Source organism: Phacochoerus africanus, chromosome 1 (assembly GCF_016906955.1).
Source record: "Phacochoerus africanus isolate WHEZ1 chromosome 1, ROS_Pafr_v1, whole genome shotgun sequence".
Classification (NCBI taxonomy): Eukaryota; Metazoa; Chordata; class Mammalia; order Artiodactyla; family Suidae; genus Phacochoerus; species Phacochoerus africanus.
In genome coordinates this window covers 190160613-190183798 of record NC_062544.1, presented here as the reverse complement: position 1 = coordinate 190183798, position 23186 = coordinate 190160613, and the positions used below count along the sequence as shown (strand labels likewise).

Below are 23186 nucleotides of genomic sequence, written 5' to 3'. Positions count from 1 at the left end.
GAGCGCACTTGCTTGCAATTAGGAAATTGAAGAAATCTTCCTCTATAAAGGCAGGATCAAATCTAAGCTAAAGCATGAAGAGCTAAAAACACGCTACCTGTATGAGTCCTTGGACAAGGAGGAATGGAGATTGTGGGTGGAGTGTCTGCATCTTCCACAACCCAGGTTTGCTCATGTGTTCTGCTGGAAACAAATATTTCGGTGACCTAGAAATGAAAGGACTCTCTTCCAGGCGTACATCAAGCTAGCAGTTCTAAAGCCATCTTGCTGTTCCTTAGAAAATAACAGCAATAGCAGAGCCCAGGTTTGCATGACCATTTCAGACAAAACTGTAGTTTTTGTCTTGTATTTATTTTAGGGAGTAGGTAAAGGGGCAATACAGTTGCTCAGTATCTGTGGAAGCATGGGGGTTGGGGGTGGGTATTGGTCCAGGACCACCCCCGCCCCCCTTGGATACCAAAATCTGTGGATGCTCAAGTCTCTTACATAAAACAGCATAGTATTTGCATATAATCATGCATATTCTCCCATAGCATTTTAAAATCATCTCTAGATTACTTGTAATACCTAATACAATGTAAATACTAAATAAATAATTGTAAATACAGTGTAAATGCTATGCTATGTAAATTGGTGGCATATGGAAAAATTTGAGTTTTACTTTTTGGAACTTTCTAGATTTTTTTTTAAATTGTTATTATTTTCTATCTCAGGTTGTTTGAATGTGTGAATGTGGAACCTGCAGATACAGAGGGCTGAAGGTACTATAATCCTTGAGTGGTTTAGATTTGACTGCGACGTTGAGATATTTTGTATGGAATAAGGGTCAGCACAGTTCTTTATCTCAAACACAAGGTAGAAGAAAGGGAACAGAATGGGTTTGTGAGTCTGTCTAAGCCCTGGGATGAAGTGCGCCCACCTATTGTCCAACCCAAGTTCATGTGCCTGACACACAGTGAGAGTTTGGAGCAGAAAAATGTTTACTGCAGGGACCAAGTGAGGAGAATGGCTAGAGACCCTCACTCTCCTATTGCTTTCACGCAAGGGCTTTTAAAGATAGTGTTAGGGGAGAGGGTCTTAGAATGTATGATCGGCTCATAGGCCTTGTTTTGATTGGTTTGTGGTGAGATAACAGGATGATGTTTCTGGAAACTCAACCTTCTGGTCAGTGTGTAGTCACCATCCTCCACCGTCTGGCGGGGGCGGGGGCAGGGGGGTCGTTTCTATACAACAACACAAAGATAGCTGTTGAGCCTGCTCTTTGGAACTCAGAAAGGTCTAGGAGACTAAAGCCTTTTTCTACAAACAGGAAACAGGGCACACCCAGGGGCTTTTATACCCAGGAGGGCCCTGTGGGCTCCTGCTCAATTTCAGTACCCTCTTTTCTTTGATATCCCTCAATCCTGAGGGGAACAGATGTGAGACCGGAATGGGAATAAGGTTTTGGATAGAGAGGCTGATCATAAACTCAGCAGAGGAACTCTGTTTTAGGGGGACTCAGTTTCATACCAGCTGAGTGACTGCATGGCTTGTGCTTTCCCTGATTTGATTTGAAAGAGTTTTTTGCCCTCCTTTCTTTCTGAGCTGCTTTTTATGCTTGTGGATATGGTTGAAGCTTTGGGTCATACTAGAATATCAGTTTTGTTTTTCTATATTTAGTCTGTTGTTTTTATTATTGTCGGTTATTTCAGTAGGAAAAAAAAAAAAAAGCTTCCTTCATTCTTTCATTAAGAAATGACTCAGCAGTTGTAATCTGACAGGATATTTTTTCCGAATTTTTGTGGATAAAATTTTTTGACTCTGTCTCTTTTAAAGTTTCTTTTTTAGTCCTTGCTTGAATATGTGTTTTGGATACAAATTAAATGGACTCTGTTTATATTTGAAATATCTCTTATAAGTGGAAGTAAGTTAAAATTAGGAGTAGTATTGAACTTTTACCTTACGTTCTCCTGTAATAATAACATCCTCCTTGTTGTCCTGTCCTCAATTTAAAATAAATAAATAAATAAATCCTACATGAAACAAAGATGATTGGTTCATGTTTAATTCAGGTTAAGTGAAATGTGAAAAGAAGGATTATTTAAAAAATATGTTTAGGAGTCCGTATTATGGCTCAGTGGTTAACAGATCTGACTAGCATCCATGAGGACACAGATCCCACTCCTGGCCTCTCTCAGTGGGTTAAGGATCCGGGGTTGCCATGAGCTGTGTGGTGTAGGTGGCAGATGCAGCTCGGATCCTGTGTTGCTGTGGCTCTGGCATAGGCCAGCAGCTATAGCTCCTATTTGACCCCTAGCCTGAGAATCTCCATGTGCAGCAGATTCAGCCCTAAAAAAAAAAAGCTATATATATATAGCAGCAGTGGAACAGATGAGAGAGTGCCCTAGGTTTGGGTTCCTCATTAGTTGTGAGATTTTCACCTCATCTCTGTAAGAAAGATTGTAGTAGGCACCTTAGGGGCTTTTCCTACTCAATTTATTTGTGACTTTATCAAGTTGTCTCTTGAAACATCATCTTAACAGTGACTGTGCCTCAGGTTTCCAGTGATCTTTAGGTCAGCTAATTCCTAGCCATTCCCTCAAAGTCTGCCTTCATCTGGATCCTAATTCTCTTTGGCATCCTCCAGTGATGTCAAAGGCAACTCACACTGGGCAGCCTCCCTCATCGAAGGTTGGCAGCTCAGCAGCCTTCCTGTTCCAGAGCACGGGACACCTTCGTCTGGAACAGAGCTGAGGCTGCCAATTGTTCCACCTCCAGGAGCTCATTTAAGCCCAAACCGCCATGCCCGAGGTGTATTATTCAGTTATCTGTCAGACCCATGGAGAACTCTTCTTTTAGCTTGGAAGTGAAATTTAAAATGGAGGAGAAGTGGATGGTTTTCTTTTCCAGTGTTACCTTCAACAACTAATAATTACTAAAACAAAGACAAAAACAACCATGTACCCTAAGTTCAAAAAAGCTACAGATATTTATTTCAAACCAAGAACTGCTCAATGCGCAACGCTCCTTCCATTTGAAATGTAAAGTGTATTGCTTGTATCCTGTCTGCTCCCTCCCTGGCTGCTGATGGAAAGAACTAGGTGTTGACATGTCCCTGTAACAAATTATTCAAAGAAGATTCCTTGTTGCTAGTGTAACATTTCTCAAACTGTGTTGGCAGAGGTGTCTCACAGTTTCCCACAGGGAAAGAGAGGGAATTGGGAGGCAGAGGGTCAAGCCCCTGCTTCAGCCAAGGAGAGAAGGAAATCAGTGGTCCTTTGGGGTCAGTGCATAGTAGAAACATGGATATGTTCATTAGTAGCACAGAGGCCAGGGGCAACTGGCAGTGAGGTTTTAGAGGAGGCGATACTTGAATTGAATCTACAAAATAAGTTTAGGAGTTCCTGTTATGGCTCAGTGGTAACGAATCCGACTGGTATCTATGAGAATGTGGGTTCGATCCCTGGCCCCACTCAGCAGGTTAAGGATCTGGCTTTGCCATGAGCTGCAGTGAGGCTGCAGACATGGCTCGGATCCCATGTTGCTGTGGCTGTAGTGTAGGTTGGCAGCTGTAGCTCCAATTCGACCCCTAGCCTGGGAACTTCCGAATGCCATGGGTGCAGACCTAAAAAGAAAAGACACCATCAGAGAAGCAGAAACCATACAGTACATTTAGAGAATGCAAATAATTTAGTGTCAAGGACCACAGAGTAAGAGCAGGTGGGAACCTGCCAAGGTGGTGTGGGAGAGAGGGAGGGAGTCATTTTTAAGGGTCCCTGCAAGACATACCCAGGTGTTCCTCTTCTCTGGCTGCTTGGTACCATTACGAGAATTTCAGGGTGATTCAGCTGTGTGATGTCAGCCACACCCTCGGTATTTGTTTGCAGTTCCCCTACCCTCCTTCTGTGCTTTAGCAGAGAATTAGCCATTGTTTAAGGTATGATTCATGGTCTTTAAAGACTTTCTGTTCCTAAAGAGGAGCTGCTGATTCCTTTGCTAAGGTGATCATGATAGCAACACAGACTCTATTGGGTCTAAGACAACCCTGGAGGTCATTCAGTGCCTCTCAGCAGAGGGCACTGTTGGTACTTCTCCTTTATGGGATACTGATCCAGGCTCTGAAGGAAGTTTGTGTTTCTGGCCGCTGGGCACTGAATATCACTAGCACTGTTCTCCCTACTTGGTCATTGTGAAAACTAAATTTTTAACTAATTTTCCTAAATGTTCTTGGAGTGGGAAGGGGTGGTCCCTCCCTCCAACCCCTGAGCCTAGCCTGACCACATTTTGAGGATGGGGAAACTAGGGCCCAGATGGGCTACATAGCTTGCCCCCAGTGAACTACCTGGTCACGGACAGGACCAGGCCTCTGGGATTCTGGTCTAGGACTCTTTGTAGGGTAACACTTCAGCCTCCTCCCTCAAGTTCTTAAAAGTTTAAGTCCCTACGCAACCATATTGGATGATTGATCGAATGTCTTCTTCGTGCTCTTTCCTGAGTGAGGAAGAAAGAGAAGGAGCAGAATTGCTTGAGAGGTGAAGGAACTGATACATGCAAAAAGCTGAGCTATATGCAGAGTGCAGAAGTAGGCAGTGCCAAGCCTCTATCCTCCAGCCTCACGTGGACATGCCCCCATTACCTGCTGTGTCCATGCATAAACATGCCACCCCATCCACAGGAGAGGAACCACTGCTCCAGGTACTGAAAGTACAGTGATGAGACATGGTCCTTTCCTTTGTGACACATGGAGCCCAAGAGGGAAGACAACATTAAAAATTAATCACAAGGGAGTTCCCGTCTTGGCGCAGCAGAAACGAACCCAACTGGGACCCATGAGGTTGCAGGTTTGATCCCTGGCCTTACTCAGTGGGTTAAGGATTTGGCATTGCCAGCTCGGATCCTGCATTGCTGTGGCTCTGGAGTAGGCCGGCAGCAACAGCTCCGATTAGACCCCTAGTCTGAGAGCTTCCATATGCTGCGGGTGTGGCCCTAAAAAGACAAAAGACAAAGAAAAAAAAAATTATCACAAGACAGGACCACACCTAATTATAGCCAGCATCTGCTAATGGCTGTTCTGTGCCAGATGCTGCCAAGCACTATATACATTATCTCCCTTAATCCTCCCTGTTATACAGTGACTTAGATACTATGATTATTTCCATTTTTCAGATGAGGGAGCTGAGACCTAGAAGGTTGAAGGACTTGCCTAAAGTCATGCGGCTGGAATTTGAATCCAGCTGATCTGGGAGGGTATCTCACTGCCTGATATCACTGGTAGGGAAATGCATTTAGAAGTGGATATTGACCATCTTCACTACTGAGAGTCAGATGCAGACTCTAGGTCTCTCAAGGAGCAAGTGCAAAGAAAGCTTCTCTTTAGGGATTGCCCCTCACCACACCCTGTTCTTTTCCAATTCCATGTGGTTAATGCTTTCCTGTGGTTCCAAAGACCAGAGACACCCTGTCTGGGGAAGTAGTTCCTTATGCTCAATACTGTCTCTCTGACCATGTATTTGGATTGATTGCTATCTGTTTTGTTTTAGGCCCCCTTTTGAGATAAAGATAGATTAACAGGCTTCAGGGATTAATAGCAGAATCACATCCATTTGAGACTGTTACAATACAAGATTACTTTAATAATCAAGGAAACGAAAGTCTCCTCACATACCCACATACTGAGTGCTTTCTGACCAAGGAGCTACCTGTGTCTCCTCTACCCAGATCTGGCTTCCCTTCTACATAAATCCACCTCTCACTCAAGCCCTCCTCACCTTGGAGAGGAGGTAGAACCAAATCATTCAGTGTTGTCTTTTTTATTTAACCTGATAACCACTGTGAAAAGAAACCCAGAAGACCCGAAAAAAAACCCCAAAAGTGATGGAGTTTTACAAAATAAACGTTAAATGGCGATCAGTCTTCAAAGCATTTAAGGTGTTGTTATGTGTTGGAGTTCCTGCTGTGAAATGGGTTAAGGATCTGGCATTGCTACTGCTGTGGCATAGGTGCAGGTGCAGCTCGGTTTCGATCCCTGGCCCAAGAACTTTCATGTGTCTCAAGTGCTACAAAAAAAAGAAAAAAAGGGAGTTCCCATTGTGGCTCAGCGGAAAAATCTGACTGGCATCCATGAGGACTAAGATTTGATCCCTGGCCTTGCTCGGTGGGTTAAGGATCTGGCATCGCTGTGAGCTGTGGTATAGGTCGCAGACGTTGCTCGGATCTGGCATTGCTGTGGCTTTGGTGTAGGCCAGCAGCTACAGCTCTGATTTGATCCCTAGCCTGGGAACTTCCATATGCCGCAGGTATGGCCCTCAAAAAAATAAAATAAAATAAAAAGATTTATGTGTCTGTTTGTCTTAGCCATTGGCACTGTGTAACATTAACCTATGTAATTGTTCTTTACATTTGGAACCTAGTAGTGCTCAGAACTAAAGTCTTTAAAATTTCCTTTTCTTTACAGGGTCGTCATGTCAAAACAGGCCAGCTTGCAGCCATTAAGGTTATGGATGTCACAGGGGTAATGTATCTTTATCTTGCCATTTCAAAGCTATATATTTGTAATAGAGAAGTTAGTGATGGAGAAAAACCGTTTTTTGGAAATAGAATCTTTTTAAACATCTAAGATCTTTCCCCATTTGTGCTTAATAGACAGAGTATTCCACAGCTGACCGAGGTGACCATGGATAAATCACTCTAATTAAATTAGGTACTTAACACACTGCCTTATGTAGCCGGAGTGAAGAACAGTGTGTGCCAATAATTTACATAAACACACCAAGGGCATTTGCATATGAAGACAGGACAAGTATTTGAAGGTATTAAAAGAATAATACTGAGATTACATAGAAGAGGTGGGTCTTAACAGTTTTCCCCAAAGTCCGCCTAACACTGGAGTAGACAAGAGTTGGGATAGCTCTGAAATCCTAGCAGGATATGTAACATGAATATTTCCCTCTGCAGAGTATTACTGACCAAATAATCACAATAACCACAAATACTTATTGTTATAGAGCATCACTGAAACAAAATTTCTGCCTGGATGATCAAAAGCAATCTGAGGAATAGACTTTATTTTAAATACAATCTTATGCTTTCAACCCTTTTTTGCCAGGTCTATTTTAAATATTTTAATGCCTTTTCTAGAATACAGAGCAAAAATCAGACTTGAAAGGACTCACTGGACATCAAAAGCATGTTAATGATTTTCTGTTGTCGTGGGGATTTTTCTAAGCTGTCTGTCAGCTGTTCATAAAAGCTGAAAGACAAGAGTCTTCCCTTTGGCCCAGAAATGGATTATTTAATGTAAAGAGAGATAGAATGAATGGGTCACACAAAGGTAATCAAGAAGCAGTATATAAATAAGAAAAATGCAAAGAATGTCTGTAAGTTAGACTTCAATCTATACCTTCTCTGGTCCAGTTCCTTACCTTTGATAAGTATACATTATATACTACACTGTTAACTATGATACTAATTTCACTAATTTTTATTTATATCACACATTGCGCTGACTTCCTTCCTTTCCTTATTATTTATCAGAATTTCTCTTTAAATTATATGCATTTTAAAATTTATATGCTTTTTTAACCAGTAAAAAATTTTGTTCCCATATGTTTATAAGCACTTGATAAAGTAATACTTATATTTGTCCTAAATACATTGTTCCAGTCTCAGAGGTTGCAAGCCAGTTCTAATATTTAATCCCAGTTGATTTATTAATTCACCTGGCCTTTACTAAATAAGAAAATCCATGTAGTTTATTTTAATTAGGTTTAGGTTCTGCCCCTTGCAAGAGAAAGCTCAAAATAACAGAGGCTTCCGTGTGATGGAGGTGTTAGCCTCTCTGATGCTAAAGGTATCTAGAGTCGACAGCCCAGGAATGTATAGCAGTAATGTGGTGGCATAGGAGGGTATTTTTATCTGCTCCATCATTCTAACACACAGCTTCCACACTTAAGGTCAGTTCCAAGTCTAGAGGTGGTTGTTGGATTTCCATTGATCACATTCTTTGGCAGGCCAAAAAAAGGGGAGTAGGAGGTGGGGAGGGGCGGAGTCGGGGAGGGCAGAAGGGTACAGAAGACAGCCTCTTCCAGTAAAACATTTTCTACTTACATACAGCATTTCTGCTTACTTATGCTTTCATTGGCTCTATCTAGCCACAAGGGAAACTGGGAAATGTAGTCTTTGATTCTACCAATGTGTCCAGGTAATTGGAGTTCTATTACTAGTCAGGAATGAAGGGAGAATGGATGCTTGTATTGTTTGTTAATTAGTAGGGTCTGACACAAAAAAAGTCAAATCAGATATTATCATTCTCTGCATAGAAACCCATTAGAAATGTGTAAATCTTTTGCAGAGCTCTCACCACAAAACAAGTTAGAATTTATTTTGCAATTCTGCTGAAGTCATACTACTGTATTTTCCTTGGATTGAATAGGATCTCCAATAATGTGATGCACTTGGCAGTTGCACAACTAATGGATATGGATGGCATCCAAGACATTCATGCTGTAAAGTTCTATTATGTGGTCCTGCAGAACTGCAGCTGAGTTCCAGGACATCATTAATCACAGAGCATGAGTGTGCACAAAGCTGTATATTGGCGCACAAAGTATGACTTGAAAGCACTGAATATCACTTGTTCTGGTTCTATTTGTGAGACCTAAAATAGCTCAGAGAACCATATACTATCGCTAGACCATCTTCCTTGGAATCAAAAAAGTTGCACAGCGATTTATCCCAGTATTTGTATTTATAGTTTAAGGAGAGTCACTTAGCCTCTCTAAACGGATTCCATAAGGCAACTGAGGCCTAAAGAAAATGATTCAAAGACTATTTTCTCAATTCTCAAGGATGATACAGAGCTAGCATCATTTTCAATGCATAGGAGAGTCAATCCATTGCACACAATGGATGCTTTATAGTATTTAGGCTTAATTCTCTTGAGGAATTTCTGTTGAAAGGGCTGGCTAGTTCCCTGATTTAGGCACATATTGCCCATTACGTAACCACTGACTCTTGACAAAGACAAACATGGATACACATCGGGAAATGGTTTTCTTATTTCCCATGGTGTATGATACATCATCAAATGACTCTTGTATCACCCCTTACATATCACAGTCAACATAAGATTTCCTTTGTGAAACTCATGTGGTATCCTCAGAAAACAATCTATTTCATTCTACCATGTTGTCTTTTGTGTATTATGGAATGCTGCAAAAGCTTCTTACCAATTATTATAATTGTGCTCATTATAGCTGCTCTGAGATGAATTCTCAAAGGTCGGCTTTGTTAATTGTTTGCAGTGATCTTCTGCAAAGTTACTATAGTTTATTGTAATGAAATTGATAAAACTGTAATTTTGAAATCAATTTTTTAATTATTGTTTTTATTCTCTACCACTTCCTTTTTTAAAAGAAAATAGCCATGGATAAAACTAGATATAATGCTTATGTTCTTCAGTTTTTAGAGCTGAGATGCTTCCACATTTGCTAATATTTGCTTCAGAATTAGGCCTTAAACTCAGACTCAGTCTTTGAAGTTCTTTCAGTTTCTGAAATAATTATGAGAATTTCTGCATTTTGTCGCTTTGGGGGATTCCTTCCCAGCTGGATTTGTGTACTCTAATCATCTAAACAAAATTAGACCCTCTAGGGTAATGTTCCTCAAAGTGGACGAGCAGCATCTGTGGACTATCAGCACCCCTGGGATGTTCATTAGGAATGCAGATTCCTGGGCTTGCTGAAGAGTCCTGGGTGGAGCCTCAGAGGTTGCCTTTTCTGCTGCTGAAAGAGCTTCATGTGCATCAGAGTTAGAGAACAGTTTTCTAGGGTCTTGTATTTATTGCTTACTGGTCACTGAGTAGGATGAGACTATGATTCTTTAATAACCCTGCAAATAATCCCCATCTTCATTTGGACAAAAATTCCTGGTGTAAACTAGTCCCTTTACAGTGATACCTTGGACCCCATATAGGACTTAACAACATAATAACTTATTATGCTAAGCTTCCACCTTTACAATGCCTGGTTGCGATCATATTCCTCGGGACACTCTGAGTTGTGGTACCAAAGCCCCGCTCAGAATGAATAAAGCTAAAAACAGAATTCATTGTCCTGCGTATATTTAAAAAAAAAAAAAAAAGCTCAGCAGGATCTAGGAAGTCACCTGATTGATTAGGAATTTTATTTCTCTCCAATTCTGGGCTCTGCTTTCTTTCCACTAGTAGCTTCAGGTTCATATTCTAATTACTCCATTACCCTTAGTCCCAGTAAATGCCAGTCTGAATATCAGTGGCTCAGCTTGGACCATGTCACCATCCCATAACCAATTCATGTTTCTCTTCAGCCATGTCAGGGTTGGATGCCTGGCCCTGGAACCTACCACAGGGGCTGAGAATTGGGAAGAAGGATGCCCCAAAGAAAAACCTGAGAGCTGTTAAAGCAAAGGGTAGGAAAGATGCTGGGCAGGTAAAAACGGGAGAAATATATTATTATGAGACCGTATCATTATAGTGGATAAATATAAAACCTATTTAATCATTAAGCAAAGTGCCTCTCTAGGTTATTTTTTATATTCCAGCCCAAAATAATAATAGTGGCAGAGAACATTGATGGAGTGATTATTATGAGCCAGCACTTTTTAAAATACTTTCCATATCTTGATTTACTGAATGCCCTCAACAGCCACCAGACTCCATTACTAATCCCCTTATAGAGATGAGAAAACTAGGCGCATTAAGTACCTTGTTTAATGTTAAGGTGCAGATGGTGCAGTGAATATTTCAACCTGGGTATTTTAACTCTATCTTTGAAATTCATCCTGTTAACCACATTGCCATAGGTCCCCAATTAATATAGGCTATTTAGTGTTTAATTTAGCATGATTTTTTATTAATTTATTTGATAAACTTTACAAAACACCTACTTTATGACAGACATTAGAAATTCAAAGATGAAAAAAAGTTCCCATTGTGGCGCAACAGAAACGAATTCAAGTAGGAACCATGAGGTTGCAGATTCAATTCCTGGCCTTGCCCAGTGGGTTAAGGATCTGGCGCTGCCGTGAGCTGTGGTGTAGGTCATAGACGTGGCTCAGATCCCGAGTTGCTGTGGCTCTGGCGTAGGCCGCTGGCAGCTGTAGCTCTAATCAACCCCTAGCCTGGGAACCTCCATATGCTGTGGGTGTGGCCCTAAAAAGCAAAAAAAAAGATGAAAAAGTGGTCCTTTGCCTGAAGAGGTGCTCAGAGTAATACAACCTTGCTCTAAATACTTGTAAGTAAAACTAATCCATTTTATAATCGTCATAAAATTCATAAATAAAGTTGCTGATAGTTTGATATGACAGTGAGGGGTAGTAATTAAGCCCAAGAGGACAATCAGATGAAAATGTTCCTGGCCAAGGAAACAGCCTGTGCCAAGGCATGGAGGCTAAATGTGGAGCACATTCTGGAAACTATTACATAGTTGCGTCTTAGGATAAAAAAAAAAAAAAAAAAAAGGCGCTGAGAAGAGAGTGATACAAGATGAATCTGGACAAGTCAGGGCCAGGTCATGAAGGAACTGAGTGGTTTTCAAGCTTTTTAAACCCTTAGAACAAATAGTCTTAGGCAAAAAGCCAAAATATAGAAGAGATATAAAAAGGAGGTGGTTTTTTACACCCCCCCACCCCTTCCCAACAATTGGAAAGCTGTCTATCCTGGCCCCTTCCCCACACCACTGGAGCCAGTGTGGGAGCTAGAAGTTAAACAGCAAAGTACCTTGATGGGATTTGCCTACTAGAAGGATCCATTTTAATCTCTCCTCCACTGAGTTTCTATTTCTGTCTTCCTTAACTGAATTCATAGGTGAAGCTTACCACCCATCTCCATCTCTTTTTGAAGAGTGAAGAAGTGGTCTTCTCCCAGTAGCTTCTGGTAGAGTGCTTTGCCTACAGTTAATGGGCTTGTTGAATGTTTACTGACATGGGACCAAAAAAATTTTTTTTCATCTTAGGTTATTTGAAAAAACTGAGGGACACATTGCTTCAGGCACATTTTGTTCCTTCTTCCCAAAGGAAGGTAATTCAGTGGAGTGACTGGTAGCATAGGCTGTAATATTAATAATAGTAACAACAACAAAGAGCCATGGTCAAAAATTAAAACTGCTATCATCAATGGCTTATTATGTGCCAAGCATTGTTCTTAGTATTTAATACAACAAATACTAACTCATTTAATCCTTGGAACAATTCCCATTAGAGGATCAGTGCTAATATATCCATTTTATAAATGAGGAATTAATTAAGTGACAGAAAGCTGAATAATGTGTCCATGCTCCACAGATGGCAAATGGTAGAGTTGGAATTCAAACCCAGCCCCTCAAGGTGTGCCCACCTCCCCACAGCCTTGCTGTAACAATGAAGAATCCGTGAGGGGGCGGAGAATCACCAGAGCCTAGTCTTCAGATTCAGATAGAGCTGGGTTGACACCCCCTGCTCTCCTTACCAACCTTGGGAACACTTTTTAACTTGTCTGAATCTCATGTTTCTTATCTGCTGGAGGGGAATTCAAATATTGCAAACTAAAATTATATAATATCTAGTGCCTAGTACATAAAAGTTCCTCAATAAATATTAGTCCCGGTAAGAGGTGGTGAATGCCTGAATAGTGCAGTCAATAGAAATGAAAAGAGGATTTTTATAGTGTACCCTGAACCTCTGGAGCTATAGCTGAGGATGGTAGCCTGTGTTATGAACTGCATGTCATATATGCCATAGGAGCGTTAGCTCACTGTTACTGTGTATAAGTAGTTTGATTCAGCCCTGTCTGTACCACCTCAGAATTATTAGTCTTCCCCTGAACAATAGGGAGCTCTCAAAATGACTTCGTGTCCAGCAGGATCCAGGAGGGAAAGTGAGGCTACATCCCAGAAGCTGGAGACTGAAGCCACGGTATTTCACTTGTTGTTCACTTAAGAATGAATGAATGTGCTCCACTCTGGGGTGAGAGTGGTAAGTAGCATAAGACAGACATGGGCACTGTCTTCTGGAATCTTCCATTCCAGCATGAGGGAAACACATTTAACAAACAATTGAACAGTTATTTCATCAGAATTTTGATTAACTTTCAAGAGGTGTAGAGAGCGTGAAGGGAGAATTTAAGAAGGAAACTGGCCAGTAGGTTCCGAGATGGAGTGACAGCTACATGCGATCAGGGGATGGGCAAATGTTGGTGATGCTAGTAGGGCTGAGAGAGGCAACCCCCCCAGCTATGGAAGCTTGACCTTCAGCAAAGTCCAGGAATACCCGCCCCTGCTCCTCTGCCTCAGGCACTCCTCCAGACACCTCTTTGGGGCTGTTCAGGTAGATAAAGTTAGCAGACAGACCAGTCTGATAGAGTACATGATGAGAACTTTGAACAGGGAAAAGATAAACAAATACTTTTTTGTCTCCATAATGCCCTCCACCTTGGAAGCTAGTTCCAGTGTCTCAGTTCCGTGTGCTGTGCAGCACATAGAACTTGAAAAGCTTCTGGAGTTCTAAAAATGGACAAGCTGAGCTGCTCACTCCATGCATACTTCAGCATCTCTCCTTATATACTGATTACCCCTTTTGTTGGTGGCTTCTGGGTGCCTGGGTCTCTGCACATGTGCACGCATGCTGAGTGGGTGGCCTTGTCGTATGTGTGTACATGCATGCTGGAGAGATTGCTGAAGAGCAGAAAATGGACCTGGGACTACTGTCTCTACCCTGCACTAATGAAGATGGACATTTCATTGCACTGGTTTTTAAAAGTGTTTTTCCATCATGATGGTCTGTATTCAGTAGAGTCTTTCATTTGTGTACCTCAGAGCATTTGATCAAATGATAATTAATTCTTTTATCCCCCTACTGGAGTCGAGATGCCTGAAGGTGAGATTGGCACACAGAGGTAGGGGTGCCTGGAATCACTGAGCTGGCCATTCGGATCCAGATTTGTTACCAAGTTCCTCGGTCGTGGACTGTTGGGGGTCTCCTTCCATAGATCCATCCTCCTTTGCCAGGACATCTTTCCTGTCTCACATTTATGTCCCTCTTCCGACTTTACTTTGTTCTCTTTTGTTGAGCTCTTTGGTGGCTTGACTGCCTCATCAGTATGTTAGCTTTTTAACATACTTGAAGCTCACCTTTTGTTTTCCCTTCATAAAAAGTCATCTCTTTTTCATTTAAAGCCTGCTCACTTTAGTGAGCCCGGAACTGTGCATTAACCATCCTGGTACCTCCTGCAGAGCGGGCTGACCTAGGACCTGGCACATAGTAGATGCTATATGAAATGATATCATATTTGTAGGAACAAGAGACCAGAGAAAATATAAAGATGAGAAAGTAAGATAAAGGAAAATCAAAACCAAATTACAAGCCATGGGGGATTTGATAGTTATTTTTTCTGGTTTCCAAAGCCAAAAGGGAAGATGTTATCATTTACAATGTTAATACCTCCAGCAAAGAAGACCTGCTCCAATGTGGGCTGTTACCTGAGTTGTAGGTGGAGGATTCCTGAGAATATAGGTCATATCATATATGATAGACTGTATCCACATGAATGACAGCACACCTAGAGTTAAAACCTAGTTTTTAAATTCACAGTCATACACCAGTGCAGGCTTAGGTGTGAGAAGGTTGCATGTCACCCTTGGGTTACACATCGCACCCTAGTAAAGAGCGAGCAGGTTCGTCTAGTGGTGAAGAAGAGCACTGCACATTGCCACTCATCCAGGTTTATCCTAGCTTTGACATGGCTCTCAAACCCAGGCGTTTTGCTCAACCTCCACTTACTCCACACATATGAAGAAATATAGTTCTTTATAAAGAACTAAAGAGATCAATATGTAGAACCATGACATGATGATGTTCATCAGTAAGATATAAAAAGTGCACATCTATTAGTCTAGTGTTTATTAATTAAATATTATGCCATTTAAGAGAGAAAGGACTAGGAGTTTCCATTGTGTTGCAACACGATCAACAGTATCTCAGCAGTGGTAGGAATCAATATGTAGAACTGTGTTCAGTGTTTCAATAGGTAGAACAGTGTTCAGTGCCTATAGTTGTTATTAAGGTGCCTCTTGCAGACATTTTTCATTTTTCTCTCCATGGCACCGACGATCCCCATAGGATCCCCACAGTACGCCCTACCTTCTCCAGCTGCAGGGCCTTGGCAATTACTGTTTCTGTGCCAGGAAACCTGTCCCACCTCAGTCACATCACAGTACACTTTTTCTTTCTCCCTAACTGGGTAACTTCCACATCGCCTTTAGAATTCAGCTCACGCTTGGATTTCTGACCTGTCTCCCCTGATGCCCTCAATTAGATCAGCTACCTATATACCTCTCGTGTTAGTAATTTTGCATGTATCTGTGTCATTCTTTGATTTCCATTTGTGTTCCCCACAAATTCTTTGATTTCTACTTTGAAATCAAAATTCTTTGGTTTCCATTTGTGTTCCCCACAAAGTTTCATCATGGAAGAGCATGAAGCTGTTACTTCTGTTGTTGGATTATAGTTGGCCCTCTGATTCAGTGTTAGTTGAATCCAAGGATGCGGCCAGCCAACTGTACTACACCATTTTACAGAAGGGCTTTGAGCATCCATGGATTTTGGTATCAATGGGAGATTCTGAAACCGATCCCTTACAGATACTGAGGGACAATTGTATATTATTGTTGTTGTTGTTGTTGTTGTTATTTAGTATTGTATTAGCTTGGGATATAGTAGACAAGTAAACGTTTGTTAAAGAATTCCTTTAGTTTAGAGTTACATACACGATAAATCCAGGTGCTGCCTGCAGAAAGTCGCGACTAAGTCCCGAGTTCTGTCAATGCTTCAATAAGAGTTGTGGGCTTAGGGAACTCATTGAGCTACACTGAGTCTGTTTCCTTAGATCTGTAAAAATATAGTTCGCAGGTGCTTAACCCCACCTGGAGATAATTTTAGAGTATCCATACATGCTTAAGTCTCATTTAAGTCTTAATATATTTTAGTTATTTAATAAACTGATTAAAAAAAAAAACCTTCAACCTGTATGTTATATACCAACTTGGAACACACTAGCAAATGACAACCTCTCAATTTACAAATTTACAACCTCTAGGTTGCTTCATTCATTTGCAGAATGTCATTTGGTATGAATTTTACACTGAAATTTTAAGGCCTGCTCTTTTTTTTATATATTACTCAATGAATTTATTATGTTTATAAATTGTACAATGATCATTACAACCCAGTTGTATAGCATTTCCATCCCAAACTCCCGGCGCATCCCCACATGCCTCAACCCGTCGCCTTTGAAAACCATAAGTTTTTCAAAGTCTGTGAGTCAATGTTTGTTCTACAAAGAAGTTCACTGTGTCCTTTTTTCAGATTCCACATATAAGTGATAGCATTTGATGTTGGTGTCTCATTGTCTGACTGACTTCACTTAGCATGATAATTGCTAGGTCTGTCCATGTTACTAAAAATACCGTTATTTTGTTCCTTTTAATGGATGAGTAATATTCCATTGTGTATATGAACCACCTCTTCTTGATCCACTCCTCTGTCAATGGACCTTTAGGTTGTTTCCAGGTCTTGGCTATTGCAAGTAGTGCTGCAGTGAACATAGGACTACATGTATCTTTTCGAGTCATGGTTTTCTCTGGATACATGCCCAGGAGCGAGATTTAAGGCCTTCTCTTTAAAAGCAATTATTACCATTTACAATTACTTATCTTAGGAAATGCAGATTTTCTCTATCCTTCAGAACCAAAACAAAACTGAAAATTAATAATGTATTGAAGCTGATATATGACTTTAAATTTCTTTAAAAAATTTTAATTTTCTCTTCATTAAAACAGCCTTTTTTATCACTGATTAATTTTATAACTAGATAGTCCATCAACTTTTTAAAAATAAATGTTTACAAATTTTAAAAGTCTGGTTTTTGTTGAGGCTATATATTGGCACCCTGAATAAAATTTCTTTTGGAGGAAGGAATTTCATGACTACAAATTATTAACTTTAAAAAAAAAATCACATCTTAGAAGATGTCAGTAATTCTTACAAATTCTAATAGTCTATGATTCTTTAACAGTAAATTGTCTTCAAATTACTGTCACATTGTCACAAATTTTTGTCATTCGGTCAACAACAAAGGTGAGAATGACAGATAAGCTAATACGAACACCTGCTTAATGCCGGCAACCACTATGGAAAGCAGGGCAGGTGAGCAGGAACAGAAGTGGTTCTAGCCAGTGTCCAAACATCCGGGGGGTAGTGGCATTGATGAGTCTATAGACCTCATACTTCTTTGTAGAGTTCAAGCTGACCAGTTCCTTGGATTGTTGCAAGAATTACACAGTTTTATTCCTTTTCCATGGATTGAGCACTGAATGTTGGACAAATTTTGTTGTAGAACACACTAATATTAAGTCTCTTATTCCATTTTTAAATCCTACCATATTGTAGGTGCTCAAAGTGTGTTTCCCTGTGTAATAAATACACAGCTCAAAATCCTTCCTTCATTCCCTGAAATCATTCAGAAGCAAATATTAGCACGTGTTAATAAGCTCCTTTGGTTGGAGGACCAAAGGCAAGTTTCTCTTCAGCCCTGGTTTGAGGTGCTTCTGAACGCTTCTTTCATGGTTAGCAGCTTTGGTTTTATCACTGTGGGTCATTGCCCTGCTTCTGTCTAGGAGTTTTCAGTATAGAATTAAGAGCACTGGCTTTGAAGTTAGATGGATCTAGCTTTGGATCTTAGCTCTAACATTTAAAATAGGAATGAACTCTCTGAAACCCATTTCCCTCATTTGTTAAATGGGATCTTTAAAAAAAAAACATGTACTTCATAGAGCTGTTCTGAGTATGAGGTAAGATAATACACATCCAACCTCCTGTACAGAACATTACAAAAGGGTGGCTTTGGCTGTATTTTATGACCACGGCTGTGATCATCAAATAGGCATCGGAGGTAATCGTTGGCTTGAAAGCATTGCCAGAATCATTCATTTCCTTGTATTTGAAAAGCACTATCTCTTAACATGTTTTATCATCCTCCAGGAGGCTGTTTCTAGTTTTTTCACATGGACTTTGCAAGCAATAAGAGAGGTCCATCCCAACACACACAGACTTTTGAAGTCTCTGCTGCATGACACTGCTCATGTCCCATTGGACAAGTCACGTGACCAAGCCCAGAGACAAGGAGAGGAAATGGACTCCACCTCTTTGTGTGGGAGGCTGCCAAATATCAGGGCCATTTTTTCTTTTTAGTCTACCGCAAATAGTAAGCAATAAATAGATTCCTCAGATCTTGAGGAAAAACAATCCTCTTTATGTTGATAATAAAGCTATGCTTAAATAAGTACTTAATCATTTCTAAGCCCTGACAGGTGATTTAGATTAGGTATTCATTTTCCCATTTACAGGAGAAAATAACTGACATTCAGAGAGTTTAAATGCCATCCCTGAGTTTACATAATGAATCAGCCTGGACTACACTTTGAAGTCTTCTGATTGAAATAATGGTTCTTCCTAGAGTATTGGACTTAGCTTATTAAAATCACTGCCTTTTAAAATTTGTGGCAATTTGGTACCATTACTTTGATTTTCATTATGACCCAAAGGTCGTTAGTTTCCCATTGAGCTTAGTCCCTGTGCTTACTTCTTAAGACATAAAAATAATCCACTTACATAATAGAAGATATGCTTCTTATAAATCCATAATCTAATTCTAGCTTCAGTTGGTGTTGTCTTGGTCTTTTTGAAAGCATCATGAGAGTTCCCATCGCGGCACAGTGGAAACAAATCTGACTAGGAACCGTGAGGTTGCAGGTTTGATCCCTGGCCTTACTCAGTGGGTTAAGGATCCGGCATTGCTGTGAGCTGTGGTGTAAGTTGCAGATGAGGCTCGGATCTGGCATTGCTGTGGCTGTGGCATAGACCAGTGGCTACAGCTCTGGTTGGACCCCTAGCCTGGGAACCTCCATATGCTATGAGTGCAGCCCTACAAAGACAAAAAGACAAAAAGACAAAAAAAAAGAAAGAAAACATCATAGCCCATCTCCTCAACAAGCCATAATGTAAGAGGTTGGACTGCTTATTAAGTAGTTAAATGAGCTCTTAGATCATAATAATTCCCTCCCTTTCAACTTCTACTGAGTAACTTATAGTCATTGTTGCCCTAGACTAGAAATCTGGATAAGCAGTAGCCCTGAAGGCCTGAGAAATTGCATGCTCACTTACAAGGTCATATAAGATCAAGATCAAGGTTCTATACTAGAGCAACATAACCATGACCCTTAGTGGTTCCATAATTATGTTTGGAAACAGTGCAATTTAAACCCAATATTCAAGTTACTTGCATTCCTACCCTTCCATCCTTGTTATTTATTTACTTTTTGGTTGAGAAGATTAATAATAATGTTTATTTTATACTATACTTTAAAACTTTCACACACCTGTTTTAATTTACACAAAAGAGTGGGACATAAAATAATACTATTATAAAATCTATAGCTCATTATAGATGAGAAAAATTAGGCTCCAAAGGTAAGTTATTTTCCTGAGATCATGCAGCCAGAAAGCAGTGGAACCCAAACTAGAATGTGCACCTCACCTGCCCACCCTCATTTTTCTGAGGAAAATGCCTGTAAGCTTTCTTCATTGTCACGTGGCCCCAGTTCACCTTTGCAAAGCGATGGAGAACGTGCTTAACTTCATTCTGATCTCCAGGACTATTTATTTTGGATTTAATTATATACCAAATTACACTGTTATTTAACTGTTACATAAGCTCTTATTTTCTTAATGATATGGTAAGCTTTTTTAGGCACTTTTATCCCCCTCATTCTCCCACATCAGCCACCATCCTGTTGAGACCCTAGGAGGCAGGCAGCAAATACTCATAGAACCAGCCCAGCTTCTCACTGAGAATGACCAAAGCTGAGTCTGTCTGCCACTGTCTGTCATCCCTAGGGAAGTGATTGGTGTTTTTGTCTTATGTACTGTGTTATGTACTTGCTTCTTTAGTCCAAAGCCGCTGTTGATGCCAGGCTGCCCCAGAAACCCTCAGGTTTGTTTTCTTCCCTTTATCTAGGCTTCCCTAAGTATATATACTCACATCCTACATTTGTCCACTATTGGGTTTAAAATAGCTACTACACACCATTGTCAGACATTTTGAGGCTTGCTGTAGGGACCCTCTACCAAGTTGAAGGACTCTGAAGGTCAGTCTCTCCTTAGGTCAGCGGAGTAGGCGCAGGCAGTTTCCAAGAGCCAGTAGCCGCAGGGAAGATTTCCTGGGTCAGCAGTGTGCCATCCCCTCCCCTAGCCCCCAGCCCAGCCCCTCACCCCTCTACCCTCCTCTGCTGTGAGGGCCACATGCTTCTCCTTAGCTCAGCACCTCAAGTACATGTTCTATTTTGAGATTATCTAGTCTTCGACTTCGATAAGCTTTGTGATATGTAACATGCTTCGTTCTCCTGGGTTTGCAAATCTCTGCTGCTTTTTAACTAAAACATTTTTGTATGGTCAGGAAATGTCAGCATTTCACCACTCTCATCTTCTTCTTACCAGTTTCTTTCGGGCTGTAAGGAATGCTGCTGTAAGAGGTCGGACCCTTCATAGGTATTCATTCTTTTTTTTCGTATTTATTCACAAGGCATTTTGCTTGATGCTGGGATATTATGAATAGCAAAAGCAGACAGGACCCCTGGGTTTAAAGTTTTTTATGGATTGATAGGGAAGAGAGGCTTTGATCAAATGATTAGACAGATAAATGTGGGCTGTAATTCTGGTAGATGCCACAAGGGAGGAGATGCCTGATAATTCCTGGGGCTAGAGTCACAGCAGGCAGATCAGCTGTGCTGGGGAGCAGACTCTGGAGCTGAGATCTGAAGGCAGAAGAGAGTTTAGAATCCATGGAGAAGAGGGTCTGGTAAAGCAGCAGTCACAACACAGTATCACCCTTACCTATATTCTAGTACCAACAAATATGTGTGCAGGTTTTGGGGTGGACAAGATGTAGTGGGGAGACTTGACACTTCCTGAGAGAATTAGAGGAAACATCCCTGAGGAGTGTCCATTAAACTCATTCAGAAACAGTGAGTAGAAAGTACGTGAAGAAGAGGAACAGAAAAGAAGACTCCCTGGGGAGACTGCAGAAAGGCCCAGCCACGTGCAGACACTGGTGGGAGGCCAGGAAGCCAGAAGGGGTAAGAGTGCAGACACATACCCACTGTGAGTGGTCTTTCAGGTAATGGTGATGTACCTTCTTACACTCAGAGATTCCTACTGCTGCCTCTAAAACAATTTTCCTGAGCTAGAAATTTTTCCACCCACTACAAAAATAAAATATTATTTAAAAGTCCTCCAAGTTCCCTTCATGGCTCAGTGGTTAGCGAACCCAACTAGGATCCATGAGAATGCAGGTTCAATTCCTGGCCTTGCTCAGTGGATTAAGGATCCAGCATTGTCATGAGCTATGGTGTAGGTTCCAGATGCGGCTTAGATCCCGTGTTGCTGTGGCTGTTGCGTAGGCTGGCAGCTGTAGCCCTGATTTGACCCCTAACTTGGAACTTCCATATGCCACAGGTGCAGCCCTAAAAAGCAAAAAATTTAAAAATAAATAAATAAAAGTCCAATTTATTCTGTGTACACATCAGAATAAAATTATGAGAGCGCACGCGCGCACACACACACACACACTCTCTTCACCAGTCACGCCATGGCCTCTAAAAAAGGCCCACATTATTGCACTTAAAAGTGAAGCTCAGAACGAACAAAATTTGTATTACGAAACCTACTCTGTAGGAGGGTTATCCCTTTTCATGTCGTGGTACTACTGCATGTCCCCTCTCTTTTCATGTGTAGCTTCCTGAAGACAAGATGGTACTCCTGTTTTGTGAATGTCCTCAGATCTAGGGAACTTAACCTTGCTCCCTTTCCCATCTGACTTTCATCATCTTCTGTAAGGGACTTCAATAAAAGGAGACTTCAAAGAAAATGAACTTAACAAATTTTAAATCGAAGAGCCTAAGTTTTTTTTTTTCCTTTCCACTTTGCTTAATCTTCCCTATGCCAGGTATGCTTAGTGATAGGTACTTGATAGACATAATCCCCAGAGGTCTGGAGTGAATTTTATCTCAATAGCCTGTCTGCCTTGATCTATTCCAGGTGAAAGGATATGGAATTTTTCTTTCCCTAGCAGGTTGTACGCCATGCTGCTTTGCTGTATAAACAGAAGATCTCCTTGGACTGCCAATGTGTTGTCTTGTAAATTTTTCCTTCATAGTCAAGAAAGAAAGTCAAGCTGTAAAATAATTATGCTTGTTTGTTATGACAGAAGAAAAATCTTAGGAAAAATTATTACATGCTTGATATAGATGATGATGAAGCACAGAATCCTACTAAAGACAATAGATTTTCATGACACAATATTTATTGTTCTAAAACAGGATGAAGAGGAAGAAATCAAACAGGAAATTAACATGTTGAAGAAATATTCTCATCACAGGAATATTGCTACATACTATGGTGCTTTTATCAAAAAGAACCCACCAGGCATGGATGACCAACTTTGGGTATGTAGTGCTATCCAAATTTGTATAAAGAACAACCAGGGCTGAATGGTCCATTTCTCCATCCTCATTACTAAGTTCAATCTAGGTACTCATTCTTTGAAATCCTTTACTCCATGATTCCCATGATTTTGTGTGTTCAAGGTTTTCTCCCATTTCCTTAAATACTTCTCCATCTTTTCAGTATCTCTGTCTTCTACCCTTAATCTGGACCTTCCTTAAAGCTGATTTTTAAATTATCTTTTTTTTTTGACTAATGACTACCTTTACTGTGTTTTTATTATATTTTAGGCACCATGTTATTTTCTTTTTGTGAATTACATTTCAACTCTTCGAGGCAGACATTATTATTATCTTCATTTATTTGGATGACAAAACTAAGACGTTAAGAGATGTAAACCGATGTCCCCTATTTTTTATTTTTTTGAATTTTTGTTTTCTAAATATTTTCATCTCCAGTTGGTTGAATCTGTGGATGCACAGCCTGTGGTTAAGGAGGCCCAACTAAATTCTCAAAGGTTGATTTCCTTTCTTGTTTCCCCTTGTCCACTTAGCTGAGGCCCCAGTCCTGTATCTTTGACAATCTATGTGACAGCTCTGATAGAGACTACCTCTATCCGTGACCAGCCCAGATTTCTTTCT

At 40.6% G+C, this 23186-nt stretch overlaps 1 protein-coding gene across 10 annotated transcripts in view; it reads left to right on the top strand.

Moving 5' to 3' along the window:
• The window catches only part of TNIK (TRAF2 and NCK interacting kinase), a 405478-nt gene that overhangs the window by 224076 nt on the left and 158216 nt on the right, over window positions 1-23186 (top strand). For all 10 annotated transcript variants that reach the window (XR_007135784.1, XR_007135793.1, XM_047786473.1 and 7 more), the window contains 2 exons: window positions 6434-6490; window positions 22422-22547. Coding sequence is in view for 8 of the 10 variants with exons in the window: in XM_047786473.1 (XP_047642429.1) it covers window positions 6434-6490; window positions 22422-22547 (183 nt within the window). In the remaining 2 variants the exon portion in view is untranslated. The remainder of the gene's footprint in view (window positions 1-6433; window positions 6491-22421; window positions 22548-23186) is intronic.